Source organism: Monodelphis domestica, chromosome 4 (genome assembly GCF_027887165.1).
Source record: "Monodelphis domestica isolate mMonDom1 chromosome 4, mMonDom1.pri, whole genome shotgun sequence".
Lineage (NCBI taxonomy): Eukaryota > Metazoa > Chordata > Mammalia > Didelphimorphia > Didelphidae > Monodelphis > Monodelphis domestica.
Window position 1 is genome coordinate 154,834,526 of NC_077230.1, and position 24,759 is coordinate 154,859,284.

Consider the following 24,759-nt stretch of genomic DNA (forward strand, 5'->3'; position numbering starts at 1 on the left):
AAAAAAGGAATTTAGTCAGAATTAGGGAAAAGAAGAACTGTTCACAAGGAAGAAGGAATCACAAAGTGAAAGGCCTAGAATTGGAAATGATCATAGCATATATTCTCATGTCAGGAGACTGGCCTGAATGGGGAATAGGTTGTGTTGGAGTACAATAGTATAAGACTGGATAGGTAAAGGGAAAAACTGAATGCCAAGTTGGGGAATTAAAGTTTTATCCTAAAGTTAATAAAGAATAAACTTCAGTGAAGTTCAAGTTTGAAATAGTATATATTTACAATGATTGATCTGATGATTTAATAAAAACATGAGGTACCTCTCATAGTCAACCTCAACTAGAATTTTTAAAGTCTCTTTTTGATTGTTAAAACAAGTTGGAATATTACTCTATTTAGTTAGAAGCTTTTCAGGTTGAAAGCAAGATTCATGGATGTCTAGAGAAAAAGAATCTTTATAATGATTTCCTCTTGCTTTGCCTCATTAGTTATAATATTTAGAATCCTGGATTTAGAGCTAGAAGGAATTTTAGAGGTCATTTAATACAACCTACTCATCTTTAAGATGTAGAAAACAAAGTCCAGAGAGGTTAAGGAACTTTCCCATCATCACAAAGGATGTAAGTAGAATTTGAATCTGAGTCTTCTAATTCCATAGTCATTGCCAATTCTACTACACAATGCTGAATCTCAGGTATGTGTTTTATCATCAGAATAGTAAAAGATCAAAGAATATCTTAGAAATCCCATGTCTCAAAAGTAATATTAGTAATTAGTAAAAAAAAAAAAAGTAATATTAACACAAAAGGCAGAGAGGCAACATGCCTTAGTACAAAGAAAACCTGTGTTTCTGAGCCAAAAACCCAAGTTCTCTGATATATAGGTTATATGATCCTAGGAAAATAACTTAATCTGTATATATGATATAAAATGTAGTATATATTACATAAAGTTGAAGAAAAGATTAAAATTTAATTTGAGACTATATATATATATATATATATACATATATGTATATATATTGGTGAGTCAAAGACCAGCCCAAAGAAATAATAATAGATAGTTCCATCAAAGAAAGTGACAATGAAACAATATACCAAGATTTATGGGCCTACAGTCAAAGTAGTCCATAGAGGAAAATCTGCATCTCTAAATATTAACTCACTACTCACTAACAAAAGAAAAAAAAACAAAACTAAATTATGAAAATCAAAGAAGAAATCAATAAAATTGAGAGCAAAACTCCCATTAAATTAATAAATAAAACTAGAAGCTGCTTTTGTTGTAGAAAAAAAAACTAATAAAAAAGATGTCTTTAGCTATTTTGATTTTTTTAAGGAAAACTAAATCACTAGTGCCAAAAATGAAAAGGGAGACTGCTCAACAAATAAAGAAATGGAAGAAATTCTTAGAATCTATTTTACCCAATTATATTCCAGTAAAACCAACAACATAAAGAAATAAATGTTTTTTGAAAATATAAGATACTCAAATTAACAGAACAAGAGATAAAATATTTTAATAATCCAGTCTTAGAAAAAGGGAATTTAATGATCCATAAACAAACTTCTCAAGAAGTAACTCTGGGAAAAAATGGATTAACAAGCAAGTCTATCAGGAATTCAAAGAACAATTACTTCCAATATTACATAAATATTTTTAAAATAGAAAAAGATGGAATCCTACTAAATAAGTATATGATACTAGTATCATATTGATACCCCAAACAAGAAGAGTAAACAAAGGAAAAGAATGGTTACAGACCACTGACATATTTAATGATTATTGATGCAATAAATTTAAGTAAAACTTTAGCAAAGATACGATATCAATGTATCAAAAAGATAATACACCATGGCTATGTTCAATTTATATCTGGAATACAGAGTTGACAGTTACCACCATAACTGTTCATGTTAATAAGAACAACAACTCCATGACAAATTTAAAAAATATATTTTATGAAGATAAAAAAAATAATAAAATCCATCCAGAGGAATAAAAAGTCAAGAATGTTAATGGAAATAATGGAAAAAAGTGGGAAGAAAAGGGACCTAGCACTACCAGATCTCTAACTATAGTACAGTATAGTAGATATTTTAAAAACTTAGTACTAGCATCAAGGTAATACTGTTGGTGGGAAAAGTGCTATGTCTTGAGTCAGGAAGACTTGAATTCAAATCCAGCCTTAGATACTTCCTGGCTATGTGACCCTGAACAAGTGGCTTAACCACTGTTAAGTGTCCTCAGCTCTCTCAACTGTAAAATGGGAGAATAATAGTACCTATCTTCCAGGGATTTTGTAAGGATCAAATGAGATTAAGTGTCTCAATGAAGTGGTTAGCTCAGTTGCTGGCACATAGTAGGAACTATGTGATTGATATTAATATTATTACTGCTACTGGTTTTAAAATAGAGGTTAATCAGTGACAAAAATAGGCATACAACATTATTAACTTATCTATTGGATGAGTGTTTAATGAACTCAAAGACCCCCAGGCTACTGGGTATGAGGGACTTGCTATCTGACAAAATCTACTTGGAAAACACTTCCCAGCTGTGTAACTCTGGGCAAGCCACTTGATCCCCATTGCCTAGCTCTTAACACTCTTCTGCCTTAGAATCAATATACAGTATTGATTCTAAGATGGAAAGTAAGGGTTTAAAAAAATAAAAAATAAAAGCACCTACCTTGCAGAGTTGCTATGAGGATCGAATGAGATAATATTTGTAAAACAGCTGTACAGTGCCTGGTTTATAAGAGCACTATATAACTGCTTATTCTCTTCCCTTCTTTTCCAAGATATATAAGGATTTCAAATTTATAAGAACAGCAATTCCTTTATTGATAGTCAAAGGATTTAGGCAAGCAGTTTTCAGGGGGAAAAATTTAAGCTATCAATAACCATAGGAAAAAACTACAAATTTCTAATAATCAGAAAAATTCTAATTAAAGCAACTCTGACCAAAAAAAAAAGAAAATGACAAATGTTTGAAGGACTGTAAAAAACAGTAACATTAACAGAGAGTTGTTTGAATTGTAAACTGGTTCAGCCATTCTGGAAAGCAATTTGAAAGTATGCTCAAAAAGATACTAAATTTTTCATTGCCTTTGACCCAACTACTTTGGCTCTACTATTATCAGGCCCACATTGTGAAGAAATTTTTTCAAAAGAAGAAAAAGTCCCTTATGTTCAAATATATTTAGAGCAGCTATTTTTGTAGTGGCAAAAAACTGAAAACTAAGGGAGTGTTCATCAGCTAGGGGATGTCTGAATAAACTATGGCATATGAATGTGATGGAATACTATTGTACCATGAGAAGTGATGAAAAATTCCATTTCAGAGAAACTTGGGGAAATCTAAATCAACTGATGTCAAGTAAAGTGAGAAAAATCAGGAGAACAATTAATATGATTTCAATAATATTGTAAATGCAATGACCAACTACAATTCCAAAGAACCAATGACAAAGCATAATACCAATACCAAGTTCCTTTCAAAAAGATAATAGGAAAAAAAGGTAATAAACTCAAATCAGAATGAGATACACATTTCTGGACCTGGCTTTTATAAGAATTTGGTTTTCTTGAATATATATATTTTGAATAAAAGCTTTGTCTTTTTTCCCCTTGGAGGAGGAAAATATGGGAAGCAAAGAACTTAATTCTTGTTAATTGAAAAAAGTAAAATAAAATTAAAAAAATAAAAAACATAATTTAGTTAAAAAATAGAATTAAAAAATAGAAAGTCACTTTACCTCTCAGTTGCCTAGAGTATTCTAGGCAAGTCTCTAAGAACAAATTTCAGAGGAACTACAGGCATGTGCTGGTAGATGTTTTCTCTACATCAACCAAAATTTATAGAGTTCTCTATATCAGTGAAATCCCATAATCAGTCTCTACTCATATCCCTATAATCAATAAAATAATGAGAAGACCCCTTGTCTCTTACTGTCTTGTCTCTAGGTGGCCTATCTCAAAAGACCTTTGTCCATCAGCTTAGAGGGTAACCTTCATTTTTTTACATTTTTTGAAAGAGTAAAAGACATAGCATGAACCCACTGTCCTCTGGATATCCCATCCAGTAATATAATGATCTAGGAATTTGTCTTCGTTTCCTTTATAAAAGCCCAATCACTAATTGCACTCCATAATCCCCTCTCGTACCCTTCAAGAACATAAGCTCTTTCAGTTGCCTTCAAAAAGAAAACTCTTAGCAGGCAATGTATGAGTACAAAGCCTCTCATTTTTTATGAGTTGGTTTGGAGATGAAGTTTTTGTGATCTTAAATCCATATACATCCTAAGTTGTGAAATGAAAGCTCAAAGGCCCCAAGAACCACATCTGATCACAAATGAATGAAATTCAGGCTCAGTCAGTTTCCAAAATTAACTATTTGATGTTTGGATTCCTCTTGTACTATCTTCTCTGCACTAATCATTAGGATAGTTTGAAGTGTTTTCTATCTGTACTGGCTGCTGGCTGGCATCTTGAAAGCCAGGCTCTTGCTATGTAAATTCAAATTCAGTGGAAAAATCTCTAACAGCTGCACATCTTACCGCCAGAACATGTTGTCATTAGATAGGAAAATGAATCAAAACATTCTTGGAGCCCTGAGTTAGGCTTTTCTCTTGTTCTTTTTGCTTCTTATTTTTATGCTTCTGTTTTTTTTTTTCATTCAAAGTCATTGAGAGCCCTTTTCCACTTTAAGTTTTGACTGTCCCTCAGAGATTTTTGAGATGCATTTGTAGCCTTTATTTTAAAACCTAGGCATGAATATTATAGGCTTTATCAAAATATTATTAAATTCCTTGATAAGATTATAATACCTTGTAAAATTCTTTAAGTAGCACTTTCTAAACTTGGAGCTAAAAAAAGTGCAAAACCAAATCAAAAGAGTACAAAAACATTTATGATAATTGAAGGTAATGATTTGCCTTATTAATAAAATCCTTCTTTTCCTAGCTTATGATAATACACATTAGCAATGATTTCTGGATTCTTAAGATAACATAAATGAAGCTACTTTCTAAAATTAACACAAACAAATATATTACATGAGAATACATAAATATATTAACTAAATATTGGAAGCATTACTTATAAAATAATTATGATATTTTCATTATAACACAAATGTTTAAATGCAGTAAAAAGCTTATATTAGCAACTATGTTCTCTATTACTTACTTATATGTATCTATACTCACACTTTTGATAACTAAAATAAAGATCTCCACAGCCATAAAATGACAAGTTCATCAAGCTGAAACTCAATTGAGACTCAAAGAAATTACCTTTTTATATTTGGAATAAAATGTTAGAGCTAGAAGGTAGAATCTTTCATGTTGTGGAGGAGACTGAGATCCAAGAAAATAGTGCGATAGAGGAATAATAATAATAATAATAATAATAATAATAATAATAATCTCTGAATTATTCCTCTATCACAATAGGGAGTTACTTTCCAAAGATCCCACAGCTAATTGAGAGCAGAGAAAATGCTATAAGCCATGAAACCTGTCTTCTAAGTCACCACACCACATTCATTTCCTTCTTCTGCTCACTGATTCTTTTTTCTGTTCAAAAGCAAAGACCTAAAAGTTTGTAGAATAGAGCTATATCCACAAAACAGACTTTCTCTGCTCAGGCATCTGAAAATGTTGAACAGAGAGCAAGGTTGATGAAGAGAAAAAAATGCTTGCAGCAATCAGAGCAACAACAATGCAACAACATTCTTTTCCCTAATACACCAAAATGGAAAAGGTCTTTTCTTCTCCCAATCTTCTCCCTTTAGCATAAATGCCATTACTTTCCTAGGATCTAAGTCTAGGATTTTAATTCTTATTTTAGCTTTCCAGCCATCAAAGTCCAGGAATGTGGGCAGCCTAGTACTATATGTATGTATGCATGTACAGTATATATGTATGTACATGTATAAAATAAATCAAGGAAGAAAATCTTCCCTTATCCAAACCTTCATGAATGTGGAATTCAAAAATGACCATAAAAAACCACTGGCTGCGGGATGTCCAAAAGTTGAAATAATGGCCCAAAACATGGGAATGTTATTTCTTCAAACAAATGCTGTATAGAGATGATCACCGACACTGGTATTTGTGGGAAAAGGTTGCAAAAAACTGTACCTGTTATTAACAATTCTGAGAATTAAGTTTGGTTTTCTGAATTCACATAAAAGATTATCTGACTTTAAAGAAAGTCTAGGCCTAAGCCATAGATAAAAGAGGAATGATATTCCAAAAACTTTCTTCAATAAAACATTCCAGTATTTACAAATCCTGACCTTCAGGAGGTTCTCCATTACATATCAAATTAAGAGTTATAAAGGTGAGAACTATAGTTGCCCAATAATCCATGAATAGATTTCAGGGTCTTTGAGTTTAAAAGGAGAAAAAAATAGTATTTTTTCACTAATTTCCAACTAAAATGCAGCATTTTCTTCAGTTACTTAAACATACTTTTATGAGGAGTCCATAGGCTTCACTACACTGCCAATAGGCTTCATGACACAAATAAAAGGTCAAGAAGTTCTCATATCCAATCCTGAGAGACTTATGAGAAAGAATGCTATCCACATTAAGAGAAAGAACTCTGGGAGCAGAAATGCAGTAGGAAAACATGATTTATCATTTGTTTCTATAGGTATAGGATGGGGGTTTTGTTTTTTTAAAAATTACGCTATTACAAAAAATGAATAATATGGAAATAGGTATCAAATGAGAATACACGTATAACCCAGTGGAACTGCTTATCAGCTCTGGAAGTGGGGAGGGAAGAGAGGAGGGAGAGAAAATATATCAAGTAACCATGGAAAAATATTTAAAAATAAATAAAAATTAAAAATAAAATAAAAAGTCCTGGTATCAACTACAAGGATACCGGCTACTTTGGGTCCATTTCTCCTTAGGGAAGTCCTGCTTTCACAGAAGATTGGCCATTATCCTTTGTATAATAGCTTTTTTGTAGAATGTGGAAGGTTATTAAAATTACCCTACAGTCTCAGCTTCTCATTCATAGCTCACAGAGTTGAGAGAAAGACTCTTTTATCTTCTTCATTGTTCATTGCTCTCCTCTGGACCCTGTGGAAGTTTTCCATGTCTTTCTTAATTTTAAAACTCCAAAGTCATAAAAAGCTAAGTCACAATATAAGAGAGAAAAATGGCACATGGAAAATAGATTCTGTTTTTATTATGCTTTCCAGAGCAAGGCCTTAGATTTGATTTTCCTTAGAGTTAGTAAACTTTGTCATGTTCTGTGCCCAATAATAGGATCCCTAAACTATTTTTTTTTGCAAAGTCATACATTGGTGACAAAGTTTACCAAAAAGAATGAAGGATCCATATCCTTATGCAATAAAGTGAGGAAAGAAGAAACAGAAGAATGTAGTACTCCCCAGCTATTACTAGGTAAGACACAAGATGAATGAAAATGGGAAATATTCCATATGTGTATTTAGAGATTGACTGGAAAATTGTTGTGATAATTGACACTGAAATTAATTCATTTTATAAAAATTGCTAGTAGCAAGTTTAGCTGGTTAAACTGGTGTTTAATTATGTTTTTAATAAAACATTTTAATAATTTTAAATCAGTTTTTAAAAATGTGAACAAATATCTATAGCCTTTCACTTCTACTAGAAAAAACATTCAAACAAAATAATGGATCATGACTTTATTTTGATATATGGAAGACGACCCATCTCTCAATGGAAAATGCCAAAAAGAGAACCAATATCTATAATCATACATAGCAAAGCACAATAAAGAACTATTTGTTTGAATAACTATATTATTGCATGCTATCTAACCTAAAAATTAAAGAATGATTCAATGAAAAGACTTTATCAAGCACTTACTTTGTACCAAATGCCATTCTAATCTTTGAAGATTCAAATAGGAAAGTGAGGCAGTCCTTGGTCTCAAGGAGCTCACATACTAATAGTGGGAGACAACACAGTCCAGGTACAAATGGCTTGATAGTGAAAAGAGAAAACATCCCCCCAAAAATTAGAATCCAGTCCATAGTAGTGGAAGCTAGAAAGGCAAGTAATCAAGTGGGTAAGTTCAAAAATGTTCTATAGAAACAGAATCATTGTTATTCGTTGACAACTATACTTTATCATGAAATCCACAGAAAACCAGAGCTAGGAAGGACCTCTGGCATTTGTCTTGTCCAGCCCTCTAACTTCAAATAAATGAATGTTTAAACCATTCAAAAGAGATAATGGCCTATTCCCTTCTTGAAAAGAGGGATAAAAATTATAGCCTTCTTCCTGTGTTTTATAACCCCAACAGTCAAGATTTTTTTCTTTCTTTCATTATGGTCAAAGTTAAAAAAAAAAGAAAAGAAAAAACACTCCTACTTTCATTTAAGTCCATTTCCTCTTGGGCAATTTTCCATGGATAACCACTCCCCAACATCTTCCTTGAAGACAGTAATTAAAGCTCTCTTTTGCCTTCTCTCTTCTAAGAAAAATAATTCCAGGTCTTTTAATAGAGGCTCTGAGGTGTAGAGGACAATCCACTAAGCCAAGAAGTCCAAGGATCTGGTTCAAGTTTTAGGTCTTCCAACTGCATTGGACAAGTCCCTTCACTTATACAGATTTCATTTCTTTTTAAAAATGTTTATATAACCCTTACCTTTCATCTTAGAATCAATACAAGTATCAGTTCCAAGGCAGAAGAGCTAAACAATAGGGTTAAAGTAACTTGCCCACGGCCACACACAGATCAAACCTCATTTCTTCATGTATATGTCCAAGAGCTGACCAAAGACATAGTCAGAAATGAAGAAAAAAAAAAGTAAAGAATATGTGTTGCTTTAGAGTTGTTGCCAATTAAAACTTAAAAAAACAAACAAACAACTCTTCATTTTATTGCTATATTTCACCAAAATGAAGTATGAGATATTAACCCATATTGCTCTTTTTGGCCCTGGGATTGTACATAGGATGTAGTAATGACTGCAATAATTTTATGGATAACTTCTACCCTTTAAAGTCATAAGTAGGTGCTGTGAGGTAGCACAGTGGCTAGAGCACGAGGTCTAGAGTTGGGAGAACTTGGGTTCAAATTTGCATTCATATACTTCCTAGCTGGGTGACCTTGGGCAAGTCCCTTAAACCTTAATCCCAATTGCCTAGCCCCTCCTGCTCTTCTACTTCTAAAACAGAAAGTAAATTATAAGTAGTCAGCTCAAAATTCAGGTAAAAAAAACTTCTCCAAACTATCAAATACTACTTGATCAACTGTTTAACTGTCTTCATCTCTGGCACAACACTTTGTATTCCTTCTAGTGCTCTGTCCTGGGCAACTGGAGAAATGAAGACTGAATTTGTTCCTCATTTGTCTAGTGCTTTTACTACAATGTCTGTGCCCTGCATGACCTTGTTGAAGTGCTTGTTGACTGACTACCCTGCTTCAATATAATGGAGGTTTAGGGATTTTAGTTGTGTTTTATGATGTCAAACTGATATTTACTCAACTAATTTTTAAATTCTAAAGGCAAGGATTTATTTTGTATAATATTCAATAGAATGCCCTAAGTACTTTGGCCTAATTCAATGATAATGAAAATAAAAATTCCAAGAGGGAAAAAGGAATTATGAAAAAATGATTATTTCAATAACATAACTTTGTAATAATCAATGACATAATTTTATTTTTTTTATTGTGATGAACCTTAGTTTGAAAAGTTAAAGAGAGGGCCAAAGAAACAGGCTTTAATAAGTGTCAAGAGTATCAGACAAAAAATCAGGGTTTGAGGGCAACTAGATGGCCCAGTGGATAGAGTGCCAGGACTGGAGTTGGGAGGATCTGAGTTCAAATTGGCCTCAGACACTTCCCAACTATATGATTTACACAAGTAATTTAACCCCAATTGCCTATGCCTTACAGCTCTTCTGCCTTAAATCTATACTTAGTAACAATTCCAAGACAGAAGATCAGGGTTTCAAAAAGAAGAAGATTGGGTTCTTATTCCTGCCTTTATGACATATTATTTGTGGGTTCTTGAGTAAATGACTTCATCTCTCTGGATCTCTGTTTCTTCATCTGTAAAATGAAAAAGTTGCATTAGATATTCTCTAAGGGCCTTTTTGGTTTTAGAACCAAAGAATCACAGAATTATAGATCATGACAACAATGATGAAAAGCATTGTTATTAATACAAGGATCCCATCTGAACTTATAGAGAAAGGGGGAATGACCAAGAGGAAAATCCCCTCCTTCACAAAATAATACAAAATCTATGGAAAAGTTATGCTATCCTTGTTATATCAAAATGAAGTTACAGACTATAAATAGAACAAACTATTTGAGTTCTTTTTTTCCAGGGGCAGTGAGAGACTTGCACCAATGCCGTTACTTGTTGAGCATCCTTTGGCAGGTCTTTTAATCCCATGTGCCTCACTTTAGCAAAGGAGAGTAAGCTGGATCTGGAATCAGGAAGGATTAAGTTCAAATCTTGCCTCAGACAATTACTAGTTGTGTGACTCTAGCCAAGTCACTTAACACCTGTGTGCTTCAGTTTCCTCATTTGTGGAATGACATTTGTAGAACATCTACTTCTCAGGGTTGTGAGAATCAAATTAAATATTATTTGCAAAGCACTTTGAAAACCTTAAAGTATGGTATGTCCCCAAGATCCTTTTGACTCCTAAGAGCTAAGATTCTAGGATCCCCTCTTTATGAGTAGCAGCACAATTTATATAACAGTTGTCTATGGTCTAGGACCAGTTTGTGCCTATGGATCAAGGAAAAGATAACTGAACCATATATGATCAACTGCGACCTCATTTTAGAAACACTATTTTAGAAACACTTTAACTAAATTGGCTATTTATTAAAGAGAATGATTGCCAGGAAGAGATCAGATATGAATGAAAGAAAATAGTGGAAGGAAAATCACAGGAAGCAATTGTAACACCTACTCCACTTTCTAAAGAAATGAAGAACAGGTTTTCTCTTCTAAGTATGATGCAATAGAGATCCACTTAAGACCAGAGGAAGGAAACAAGGAAGAAAGAGAGGAAGGAATGAAGGAAGAGAAGGAGGGAGACCCCTAAACCCTGGTGCCTTGGTTCTTTCCCTTTAATGTTTTATACTTAGGTTCATCACTCAAAGCAGAATTTTACAAAGTTATGTCATTGGAATTCTCAATCTTAAATATTCTTTTTTTCCTCCTTGGAATTTTTATCTTCATTATCAACTAATGAAGAAATCAGAGGTTCCAAGACCTCTAATCAGTTAACAAGGAATCCATGGTTTCTGATCATATTTGAGGTACCCATTATCTCTGTTCGGTTGAATGACAAACAAGATCATTGCTACAACTACATCAAGAACCCATCTTAATGACTCTAAATTACAAGAACTCCAAGAAAACTATAGGAACTGAAGAGAAGGCTCTGTACGTCTTTAACCTTGCAAACTTTTCACAAACCCTAAGAATATATAAGCTGAGAATAAATTTATGTCCTCAGCTTTACTTTCTACTGAATAAAACAGAAGATAAGAAATATTTGGTTTTGTCTTCTAACCTATGAGGCAACAGAGAACCAGCTTGGATCAACTTTTTAAAGTAAATCTTTGTATTTTCTGAATATGGACAGGGAATATTTTTGGACTTTATAATGGGATTAATCCTCTTGTCTCCCATATAATTAGGGATACCTTTTCTCTCCTGTAATCTGGAAGACCTGAGTTCCAATACAGTATCAAGACACTTACCACCTGTATGACCCAGAGCAAATCATTTAACCTCTCTCTGCCTCTGTTTCTTCAGCTGAAAAATGAGAAAAATAATATCTGCTTCTTAGAATTATTTTAAAGATGAAATTAAATAATATTTGTGGAATATTTAGCACAGTGCTTAGCAAATAGTGTTTAATCAATGCTCTCCTCCCTCCTGCCCTTTCTTCCTTCCACCATTCCTTCTTTCTTTTGGTCTTTCATATCATAACACATTTTTTTCTTGATTATTACCTTTATTTTTGCAAAAAAGCAAAGACTCTTTTGATACCCCAAAGCAAAGTTTCCCAAATATTTCTAGGATTCAAATCTTTCTGCTTTGAAGTTCATCCTCCTTTTAGTATCATAGATTTAGAGCTATAAAAGACCTTAGAGATCCTCACATTTAGTGCCTTCATTTTACAGATAAGAAAACTGAGGCTGAGAGAATTTAAGCACCATATCTAGAGTCATATAAGTGAAAGCCTACTGCCAGATTTGCACCCATTCATTCTAACTTCAAGTCCATCACACTAGCCACTTTGTCACATATACACAATGATATGTATTCATATCTAAAACAATATACCTTTTAGAAATAAGGCTCTTTTTTATATCTTTGTCTTTAAAAGTATACTTATTAACAATCTTAAGGATCTTGTTTCATTGTCAAATGAATATTTTCCTTCTAAAGTTTTACAATTATATGTATCTTACATTAACCATCACAAAGATATATGGTATATGTGTATATGTGTATAAGCATGTACATTGATACATTGTATATAGGAAGAATATTTCATAAACTAACAAAGGAGTTTTTACATTTTGATAGCTCATTACTTTAGCAGTTACACAAGTGGATAATATGTGCATATGTGTTAATCGTGTATACTCTTAACTTTGTATGATTCCCCTTCATCTAGGTGCTCATCTTTTGTGTTTAAAAAATGTCAAATGATGTTATACAAATAGTTCATTCTTTATGGTGGAAAATATTTAAAGAACGCATTTTTGCGGTATGTATTCTTGAATCTAAATATTACATTTGCAGATAAAATCTAAACTTCTTCTTCAAAGAGATTAAAAATTCAAAAATATGGAAATGGCTATAGTTTCATCAGTAGAACCAGACTATGAATGCTGGGTACAACTGGAAAGTTGACCAGGGCTTTGCTGTATACTTTATGGTATCACAGGCTTACAACTAGATTTCAGAGAACATTTAGTCCAACCTCCTTATTTGGTAAGCAAAGAAACTGAGGCCAAGAGGCATTATGTGTCTTGCCTTGGGTCACCCAATTAATAAGGAACAGAGCCAGGATTCAAAGCCAGATCTTCTATGACTCTAAATCTCACATTCTTTCTACTATACCCCACTACCTCCCCCCAAAATGGTAATAGTTTTACTATTTTGTGTTTACATAAAATTCATGTTCTAACAATATCCATGTTGTGGTTTCAAAGTCTGTGCCATCAGAAAAATATCTGTGAATCACCCAACAAATACATTCTATTCCTACAGTGTTTTCGCTAATGTCTCCATTTAAACTGCACACTTGCCCTCCAATGATCACTTGCCTAAATTACTTGGAAATCAGGAAAAAAAATCTATGGTGTACAGTAAGGTCAGTCCACTGCAACAAACCTTAGTTACCAAGACTGAGATAGGTAGTCTTGTAGCATAAAATGCAGTCATAGTCATCTAATGCCTGAACATTAAAAAAAACAACAATCTAGTAAGTGTGTAGAGCTAACCCTCATCAAAAAGACTCCTTATTCCATCTTTGTACATACTGATAATTGATTCTACCTAGTTTGGTCTAACTGCTAAACTTGTCCTGAAGAGAGCACGAGGCATGGGATGAAGGATGACGTTTGTGAAGAGTTGAGCCCATTGGCTCCCACATGATGATGTGTTAGCTTTGACACAGAATAATTCAAATCCTACTTTGGAACAAATAGGATCCCATTCCCTAAAACTCTGACAAAGTTTAACTGACTTATTCCAAAACATAAAAGAACCCCAAGAACTTGAAACTCCCAGACTTGGGCAGAAACCAATGAGCTTTAACCTTTTTTCCCCTGTAAAACACAGAGGTAATAAGCAAATAGTTGGAGTATAATAAGTTACTTCCACCCTCTCTGGACAAAAATTTTAAACATACACATAGGTATACCTCTTACAAAAGAGGAGCAGGTCTCCAATTTGCTGCAATGATGTGAACTGCTCTCTGTGTATCATAAAATATCTTCTTTGGAAGAAATCCTCTATCCCTAGCCACGCTGCCTTAATACAGGCTTACTGAATGGTCACATAAGCAATTGTCGTATGGGGTGGGACGGGAGGGCAGGGAAGGAACCACCAGCAAAGAGCCCCCCACGTAAACCCTCCCCATAGCACAGAGTAGTAGGCCACGGTCGGAAAGCTTCCCAACCCCCAATAAAGGAAGTGCAGCAGTACTCATCCTTCAGTGTCTGTCTGTATGTTCTCTGGCTGCAGTTCACCATCTGAGTAAAGCCTTTTGATTCCTATCCACCAAACCTGTTTAGAGTGCTTTGCTTTAATCTGTGCAAACCCACACACTTACAGCCATAAATGCATTTGCACTGAGAATGACTGCTGAGGATGGGAATACTCCAGGTGTGGCTGTATTTTTCACTTCATCGGCACAGCTATTTAGGCCTAGTCTTCTCCATTGGCTTGAAGCTCTGTTCACACCATCTTGGGTAACACATCACATTATTCTTCCTTATAAAAACAAATAAACTCAAATGAGCATTTACAGACAGTTCATCCTCCTGCATATTTTCTTTTCCCCCAGCATCTAAGAGAGAGAAAAAAAATGTTCTAACCCACCCAGCTAAAAGCATCCCCAGTTCAGAGATTCACCTGATCAGTTCCTCCATTTCACAGGCCTCCCCCACGTTCCTCACCTCCGCAGATCTGCTCAACCCAAGGGTTCTTTGGTTGTTGGCAACCACTTAGTCACCAACAGTACGGCACTGCAGTACCAACCCACTATCCGGCAACTTGGCTACCTGAGTCGTATCAAGTCAATGCAGTTTTAATTTCCTGTTCTACAGGGCAAGCTACACTGTCCCATGAGACTGGGGCGAGGTGGGGGGATGCCTTCACATTTATAATGGCTCCCCTCTGAACCAGGGCATCAGGAATTTAAACAGTTCCCAAGAACACAGAGCTAGAAATATTAGTTCCTAGCTGATTCTGTTAATAAAAGAGTTGGTTTCCAGAGGCACTTCTGAAATAACACTAATCCATTTGTGTATACAAGATGCCCAAGTTTAGAACTAATGGTTGAAAATAAAACTTAAGTACAAAATTCAATGAGGCATTAAATATTTCATAACTGAGTGCAGAGAGAAGAGTTATAAAAATAATCAGGTCTTGGGAAGGATCTAAGGAAGCTGATTCCCACAATTCAAATACTCATATTTTACATCCCCCCTTCCCACCCCACCCCTTACTCCCTATTGTGTATTTTCTCCCTCCCAGTTGCAAAGGTTTCAGATTTTCTTCCCTGAAATAAACTGACAGCTGGATAATTTACTAGTGTGCTGGGCAACATGTTGAGAGGTTACACTTTGCAGAATTAAAGTTAGTGCCTACTAAAGCACGCAGGCAGAAGAATGGAATGCCTTATCTGAACCGAGGATTTTATCTCCCATGGACATCACATCATTTGGTACATACGTCTGCATTGACGTATACACAAGTTTATATTATTATCTTTTTTATTTTGTGTTTAGCCACAGAACCTTATGTAACACATTTCTATTTCATATGTGACAGTATATCTAACACAGTCTTCATAGAAAAGCAGACTCCCCACAGCGTGCCCTCTTCCTTGCCTCCCAAAATAAGAAATAATTCTGCCTTGTAAGGGTTCTATGTAACTGCTGAAGAAAGAAGCAAAAACTACCACCAGCAACAGCAGACTTACAGGAAAGAACCAGGAATCAAGCTCGTTCTTGACTCCGAGCTATCTGACACCCTATGGACAGGATTTGGGGAGGGGAGATTCTAGTGACCATCATAATCCAGATTCAAACAGATTTCATTAGCCTGGCCAACAGGGTAAAATAAAGTCCAGTTTTCTGATCCAAATGTCTGTGAGTCCATCTGAGCATTCCAGGGAGAGTACATGAGCCTTACACACTACCACTGTGACACAGTACTACGGTATCACATTATCACGGGCACATGCATCTGATTCTCTTAACAAAGAAGCAATAGATAGGCACGAGTTGTTTGTTCAGAAAGCAAATAAGCCAGACAGCAGCTCAGGAACTCCCCATTCATGCCAGCTCAATAAGCAGTAAGCATTATATAATGAATGGGCTTTGCCTATAACCCTGCTACCATAGAATGTATATTCGTGAGAACAGCTCTCTGCATAGTTAAAAACAAAAACAAAAACAAAACTGGTCCTCTAAGGAAGCAGTCACACCTCGTCAGAGGGTAGTCTATATATCCAGATAACCTACAGTCTTTTCAGCCTTTGTTGTCATCCTCATTTTTAAAAACTGCTTGACAAGAAATTATATAATGGAGGATTGTTTCAGGTGCCTGTAAACTGTATATAATCCACTAGCAGAGCCAGCATCCGAACGATGCTTGATCTCAGCTCCATGTTTCCTGCATTGCCTGTTAGTAATGGGGGTGGGGGGTGGGGGGAGAAGAGGAGGGAGTAGGAGGGTCAAGGGAAAAGGCTATGAAAATTCTTACCGCCTCCGAATCTTCAAATCCATGCAGGTACAAATTGTCGTACATGGAGCTCTGATAATCCAAAGCACCTCTTTCAGGGCAAAAGCAAAATTGCTACAAAACCCCAGCTGGGTCAAAAGGTAGAAAAGGCCTATGCTGAAGAACTGAGCCTGCCTTATCAATTTTCTGTGGATTCTCCAGCCAAGATGCTACTCCTTCACATCCTAGAGGGAAAGGTTATCCCTAGAGGCAGTCCAGACCTGGCATTTTATCTGCCTTCCAAATACAGAGCATAAAAGCAAAACCCTTCCCCAACCAAGGACTGATGACAGAGCCAGGAAAGAGCCCTCTGATTGGCTCGGCTTCCCTGCTTCAGTCACTTGGAAGAGCCTTCTTGATAGTGGATGACGAGTCAGAGGATTCTACCTAGCAAAGAGCTCTTTCCGGCTTCCCTTGTGTTTCTTCAACACCCCATAAATACTTCTCAGGATCCAAAAGACGGTTTGGAAGCACAGGATGGTTAGTTCCCGAAGCAGGATAGTTCGCCTTTATTAAACTCGTAATTTGGGAGGGGGAGGCAGGGAGGAGCGAAGGGAGGGACTGCATTTCAAATGAGCATAATGTAAAGAGGCCGGGAACATACACTCATCTGCATCCAACATCTGTACTTCACAGATAAACTGTGATTTCAATAAAAAGGGCACCAAGTCATTTCAAACAAAGCCACAGCAGGAAACAGATGGTGAGATGTCTTTCCAAGGTCTCCCTCCTTTCGAAAAATCCCCATGCCTTGCTCGGGCGCAGGGGGGTGGTTGGCAAGGGGCACAGGAGAAGTAGGGGGTGAGAAACAACTTTGTGACCCCCCCTGGAGAGGTTGAAACAGAAAGCAGCAGTCTCTCCATTTATTCGGGCAAATGTTTGGAGGGATTTGATTTTTCCCCTCCATCCAGCTACATCCAATTCAAAGGCAGGAGTTGAAATTAATTCCCCCCTTTCCTTTTCATATACCAATCTCGAACGCTTTCATTGAACTCTCTTACTTCTCAGAGAAAGTCATTAACCAAAGTTTTCTGTCAATCAGCAGGCAAAGCCAGTTCTGCAGGACTTCTAAAAGAAGCCAGCTCTGGCCAAATGAAGGAATTAGAAGGGGGCAAAGCGAAAGACAAAAAAGAGGCAGCATGACTCAGTGGGAGTAAGCAATGACCTAGAAACTCAGAGACTGTGATTCCTAATATCAACATTACCATTTCACTGATGCCCTGACTATTGTGGGCAAGTCACTTAGGCTCCTTATCTTTCACCTGCCCGTCTGAAGAAGGCATGGACCAAGAGAGAAAATATAAGGTGCCCCATGAAACCTCATAGATGTCAGTCTATATACACTGGCTACAGTCCCTGCTGCTTTGTGCAGTGTCTGAGAGGGGTGGCTGCCCATCTCTAGGGGCTAAGACTCAGACCAGAGAGCTGGGGAATGGGATTAGTCTTCACACAATATTTCTGAAAAGTGCAGCCCTCAGAGACAAAAAGCAGTTACATAGAGCAACCGGCCCTACATACATCTACAAAACTAACTACAGAAAAAACTCTTCCAGAACCAGGGCTACTATTTTAGTCTTTTTCAATCAATCACTTGTCCAGACCGGAAATAAAACACTACCAAGGTGCAGCTAAGTGGCTCAGTGGATTTAGAGACAGGAGGTCCCAGGTTCAAATCTGACCTCAGACACTTCCTAGTTGTGTTACTCAGGGCAGGTTGCTTAACCCTCATTGCCTAGCCCTTACCACCCTTATACCTTGGAACTAATACATAGTATTGATTCTAGGACAGAAGGTAAGGGTTTTTAAAAAACACTATCAAAAATAATATTTTAGGAAAGCAAGCAATGGAAAGGAAATTCAACTACCCCGACAAGACTATGGAGAAATATTAATATTCTGACATACACACTAAATAAATATAGTAGAAAAACTGAAGCAATTGGCATTTGGGTTGCAGAAAGAAAAAAAGTCAGGAGACCCAGGCTCTAGTTTGGGCTTTGCTGTTATGCATCCATGAAGAAGTCATCTCATATATTGGTCTCAGTTTTTCTCACTGGCAAACTAATATAATAACAAGTTAAATAATTATAAGGTTTCTTCCATAAGTATACAACTCTGATTATATACAGATTTCATACACATATGAATACTTCCAGAATTTGTGGTCATATTGGTAGGGAAAGATCCTTCTACTACCACCTGTATCCATCTTAGTGGAGGAAAACTTACTACCTAGTAAGCTAATCTTGTTGGTGATGAGTCTCTCCAAAGTTACCCAGGCTGAAGAGACAAATATAGTCTCTTCACTGGATTCGTACTAGAAGCTTTCCCAGCTTGGTAGGATCTGCTGGAGTTTATGGGTCTGCTTGTATAAGAAGTTTGGGTCACCCCTATGCCATGACACGGGACTAGAATAGAGCCCTAGTTGAATTATCTGGATTATCTACATAATTCAAGACAAAATAATTTTAGCCAAAGATATCCTAGTAATTAAGGCAAGAATGTTTTTTTTTCTCCTTGAATCATCCATATAATTGCTTCAATTTACCACTTCACTTTGAGTGTGTAGACACAATCTACACGTCTCAGAGTGTCTTAAAATAAAAACTTAAATTAGGATAAGAGGAAGAGGGGAGACATTTCTGAATTTTACCATGGTTTTGAAGAGTATTCCATAGAGGGAAATCTATGAGGAGGTTTAATTCATATCCTATTTTGCACTGGCTCAGTGCTTTCCTTGTAGCTATAAGGAAGTCTAAAGTGAGATCTAAGTAAAAAGAGGTTAGCATATTGAAGTCAAGATATGTTTCATTTCTGTTTTTGTATCCCCAGCAGCTAGGACAATACCTGGAACATAATAGGTGTTAAATTAATATTTGTTGAATGAATGAATAAATTTTCACTACATAATATAGTGAAAATGCTGCCAGTCTCCTATTAGAATGTAACCTCTTTGAGGGATGGAACTGTTTTTGCCATTTTTGTATCCTCAGAGATTAATAGATTGCCTGACATATAGAAAACACTTAATAAATGTTTTTTAATTGGTATATAAAGTCACAAACAAAATCTGACATAGACCTGAATGGAAGATGGAACCAAAATGGATACCATTATGATGGGGGCATTATAGTAATTTTATAGCTCTTATCCACTTTAATTCAACTTAATGAGTATTCATCATAGAAGATATTAAGAGTAGCAATACTGTTGGTAATTCTCTAATCAAAGAGAATTTGAGGGAACTTGGAGACCATAGATAGCTATATAGAGCCAAGTTTTAAAATACTCATTTGACTATGAAAGTGAGTATAGCAAACTATTGCTTTCCTTGTCTCACCGTCTTCTTGTTTATCTCATAACAAACCCTTGATTCCTGAGCTGAAGACCTTGCCTTCTACTAGCAACTCCTTCTGCTTCTGGGCTCCTTCTTTAGATGTGGCCTTTCAGCTCTCTGATTGGTAAAGCTGGATAATGATCTTGATGCTTGCTTCAAACATCACTACCATCAGGGCCCTTTCATTCTTAGATCCTCTATCTTTGGCCATCAAGTTCTGTTTGCTCATGAGCATTTGTGGTACCTATTGTAGGACCCCAACTCTCAAACACAAATAATGCGTATAGCTACTCCTAGAAACTGTACTGCCGAGGCTAACAGGATCAACACCACTTTTGGTCCTCTTTCCATAATCTTTACGTCTCCTAACCTTGTAAAGTATAGATGGAATTGTGAGAAAGAAAGCAGCAGTTCTCAGGGGAAAAAAGAATTTTGGGTTCCTCTGTATTCCAGATAATAACCAGACCCCAATACAATTTTTCTGTCTCTTATAAATGATGCCAAAAGTACAAGAAAGTGGGATAGTTAGTCTCTAGGAAATCAGAACCTGCATTTATGTACATCTAATGATATCGAAATAAGTTAGGAAAAAGCCTGTTTCTCTCCAGCTTCACCCCTGATACAAGTTATCACATTTCAGGACATTGGTTGCCTACTGATACCCTGAAATACAGAGTGACTTTAAGAAACTGATTATCCTGAGAGTCTAGAATAAGATACTTAAATCTGGCCAAGTTGAGGCAAAAGCTCCATTTCAGGCTAGAGCTCATCTAAAGGTTCTAGGGAAACACTGCACCCTACCCATTGGTTAGGAACACCTCTAAGGAACTTATACAGACTCTTGCTTAGAAATGCCATTGAATTTTGGAATTGGTTAGCTCTCTAAAGTGGGAGACATTTTGGAAATTGAGGGTTTCTGGTGATAGCAGAATTTTTTTTTATCTATTTAAGATTATGTGCATAATAGTAACTCAGATTTAGATAATTCTTCATATATATATATATTATCTTATTTAGTCCTGACACCAAAGCTATGAAGTAGGTGCCATTATTTTTCCCATTTAACCAATGAGGAAACCGAGGCTAAGAGATATTGGATATCTTGCCCAGGATCACACAACTAACAAGAATCTCAAATTAGAATTTGAACCCATGTCTTCTTTATTCCAAATCTAATCTCAATCCATCATGACACATTGATTTCAATATCTTCCTATCAACAAATTCCTTTCTTGTTGCCAACTAACATGCCCATGTCTACCTGATCATTTAAAAAGAAAATCCTCACCTGATCTGTCCAGCACTGCTAGCTCTAATCCTATAGATTATCTTACCTCCCTTCATGAATAAACTCCTTGAGAGTTCTGTATATAGTTAGTGCTTCTACATCCTCTTCTCTCAACTCTTTTCTCAACCTTCTGTAGACTGTATTAAGAAGTCATCTTTCAACTAAAGCTAACATCTCCAAAGGTACCAATGATCCTTTAATTGCCAGATCTAACGACCTTTTGTCAGTCCTCATCCTCCTTAAACATTCTACACCATTTGACATAACTGATCATCTTTCTTCTTGGGTCCCCTCTTTTATCTAGGTTTTTGTGACATTGTTTTCTGATTTCTTCTGTCTATCCAATTGTTCCTTTTGGGACAGTCTCCCTTGCTAGTTTTTCATCCATGTCACAGTCACTAACTCCAAGTGTCACAAAGTTGTGCCTGAGATAGTTTTAACTGGATTGTAAATTTTTAGTATGGAAACTGGCAAATTTGGAAATCGGTAGGCTCCAGATCAAGGTTTGATTTATTGTTTTGTTGGTTGTCTAAACTAAAGAAATTGTTAAAAATGCAGATTAAACTTAAAAGTGTATTAGGATGGGGATGGGGGGTAGAACTGGTTGTTAAACATTTATTAATTCATACCTGGGTATGTTCCAAGTTTCAGCCTATGGCTCCCACTTCTTGCTCCATATTCTCTCACTTGGTGATCTAATCTTCCAAGGGTTCAATTATCATCTCTATACAGATGATTCCAATATCTATAAATACAGAACCATTGTCTTTCCCGAGCTATAGTCCCCCATTAGAAATTGCCTCTTAAAACCCTTAACCATACCATTAGGCATCTCAAATTCAACATGTTCAAAAGAGAAATCATTATTTTTCTCATATAAAGTTTTCCCTTATCCCTATTACTGTCACTAGTGTCAACATTCTTCTAGTTACCCAGGCTCGCAATTAGTCTTTTATTCCTCACTTTAACTCTCCCCAACTATTCAATCCAGCCCCAAATATTGTGGTTTCTACCACTATAGCTTATCTCCTATGTATATGACCCCTTTTACCTACTCACATAGCTACATCATTTCAGGTTCCTTTCACAACGTCATGGCCTTCTAACAGGTCTTAATTCTTCAAGCCTCTCCCAACTCTAATCCAACTTCCATTCAGCTTCCAAGGTGATTTTTCTAGGGAGTAGACTTGACCATATGATAGCCTTCCTCACAGATCTCCATGGGTTCCCTAACACCTCCAGGAGCAAATAAAGATTCCTCCTTAGGGCATCCAAAGCCCTTTACAACCTGGCCCCTTTAGACCTTTCCAATTTTCTTAAACTTTACTTTCCTGCATCAACTCTATGATCCATCTTCATTGCCTATTTGTAATTCCTCCAATACAAAACTACTTCTTCTATCTCTACAACTCCACTGGCTACCCCCTATCTGTGCAATGCTTGAGTCCTAACTGTTCATCTAAGTTTCCCCAGCTTCCTTCAAGACTCAGAATGAATTCTGCATTCTAGAGGAGGCCTTTCCCAGTCCTTCAAGCTAAAATTACCTTCTTTCTCTCTCTGTACATATGTCTTTTATATACTTTGTTAGCAAGGACTTATCTATCTTCTTCATTAGAATGTGAGCTGCTTGAAGTCAGGGACTGTTATTTTTTTTTAAACCCTCACCTTCCATCTTGGAGTCAATACTGTGTATTGGCTCCAAGGCAGAAGAGTGGTAAGGGCTAGGCAATGGGGGTCAAGTGACTTGCCCAGGGTCACACAGCTGGGAAGTGGCTGAGGCCAGATTTGAACCTAGGACCTCTCGTCTCTAGGACTGGCTCTCAATCCACTGAGCCACCCAGCTGCCCCCGGGACTGTTATTTTCTTTTCATCTCTAATACCTAGTAGCATGTCTGGCACATAGTAAGTACTTCAAAAAAAAAAAAAGGCTTTGTTGACAGACTTTCTTTAGATAACTTCAGCAGTTTCCCAAATATAAGGCTGAATTTGGTTAAGAGGCTTCCAGAATGCTACTACATAATGCGTTCTAGGAAAGAATAAATTATAGGGCATCATAGGGCATATGACTTATAGGGCAAGTGAGATGGCATAATGGATATAGTTCTGAGCCTGAAGACAGAAAGACTCATTTTCCTGAGTTCAAATCCGGCCTCAGGCATTTACCCATAGCAAGTCACTTAACCCTGTTTGCCTCAGTTTCTTATCTATAAAATTAGCTGGAGAAGAAAATAGCAAAGCACTACAATACCTTTGCCAAGAAAATTCCAATATGATCACAAAAAGAGATACAACAGAAACAACTTAGCTGCAACAACAAAAGTGGATGCCTCCTGGTTTGAGTTTCAATAGTAAACAAGTGTTTGTTTATTTGTTTTTTTTTCAATTATGTGTAGAAACAATTTTAACATTACGTTTTTAAATTTTTGAGTTTTAAATTCTCTCTCACCCTCCCTCCTTGAGAAGGCAAGCAATTTGAGATAGACTACACATGTGGAACCAAGAAAAAAACATTTTCCTATTAGCCATATTGCAAAAGAATATACAAAGTTTAAAAAAAAAGTCCCAAGAAAAAAATTTTAATTATGCTTTGCTCTGCATTCAGATTTCATCAGTTCTTTCTCTGGAGATTATTAGCATTTTTCATAAGTTCTTCAGAATTGCCTTGGATCACTGTATTGCTGAGAATAGCTCAATCACTCACAGATGATCATTATGCAAGATTTCTCTTATTGTATATGTTTTCCTGGTTCTGCTCACTTCACTTTGCATCTGTTCATATAAGTCTTCCCAGGGTTTTCTGAAGTCACTCTGCTTATCATTTCTTATTGCACAATAGCATTCCATTCCATAATAATCCTATACCACAACTCTTTCAGCTATTCCCCAATTTACACGCATCCTCTCAATTTCTAAGTCTGAAATCTTACCTGCTAGATTATAGGAAAGAGTCTCAGTAAATAAAATACTAATCTTGGCTGATCTCTTCACTTGAGCAATCTGGCCAAAATGGCTGTTATTGTTTTCTATGCTTATCTAGGTAGAGCCCAATCTCTTCATGGTTTCAAGAATTCCTTCTAGAGTTGGCAGATATGCTGAAATGCATTTTCCTAACTTCTCTCCCCTGGGAGCCACTGCTTCTCAAGTCACATCTTTCCTTATAGGTGATTAATTCACAAGTTAAACACCAAGAGAAAAGAATTCTCTAGTTTTAAGTAACAACTCACTTTCATCATTGTATGTGATAATAATATACAGGTTCATATAATGCTTTAAAATAAAGTTGAATTCTCACAATTAGCTATTAGATAACAATATAATTCTATTAATTACACTTTACATATAAGAAAACTGAGGTTCAGACATGACAAGTGGCTGACCCACAAACACAGCTAACTTTTCAACTTGTACTTTCTGACTTGGCACATGTCATCAGCAGAGCATGGCACTTGCTTCTCCATTACCCTAAACACCTGGACTTTGCATCTGTCACAATTCCCTAAGATCTAGTTTTCATTCATTTTCCCTGGACCAATCTAAATCATATATAATATGGAATATGATTTGAGGAGGGGGTAGCTTTGTTCTCTTTTCAGAATGTAACAAAAGGCTTTTGCTAT

At 36.0% G+C, this 24,759-nt stretch overlaps 1 protein-coding gene across 4 annotated transcripts in view; it reads right to left on the reverse strand.

Annotated features, from left to right (window-relative positions):
* The window catches only part of CACNB4 (calcium voltage-gated channel auxiliary subunit beta 4), a 360,619-nt gene that overhangs the window by 151,856 nt on the left and 184,004 nt on the right, over nt 1-24,759 (reverse strand). Inside the window, exons 1-2 of one of the 4 annotated variants that reach the window (XM_007494034.3) lie at nt 16,500-20,778; nt 14,341-14,497 (exon numbers count right to left, since the gene is read on the reverse strand). The exons of 2 other annotated variants lie outside the window; for them this stretch is intronic. In XM_007494034.3, the coding sequence (XP_007494096.1) occupies nt 14,341-14,346 (6 nt within the window). In that variant the 5' untranslated portion in view covers nt 14,347-14,497; nt 16,500-20,778. 4 annotated transcript variants of the gene reach the window in all.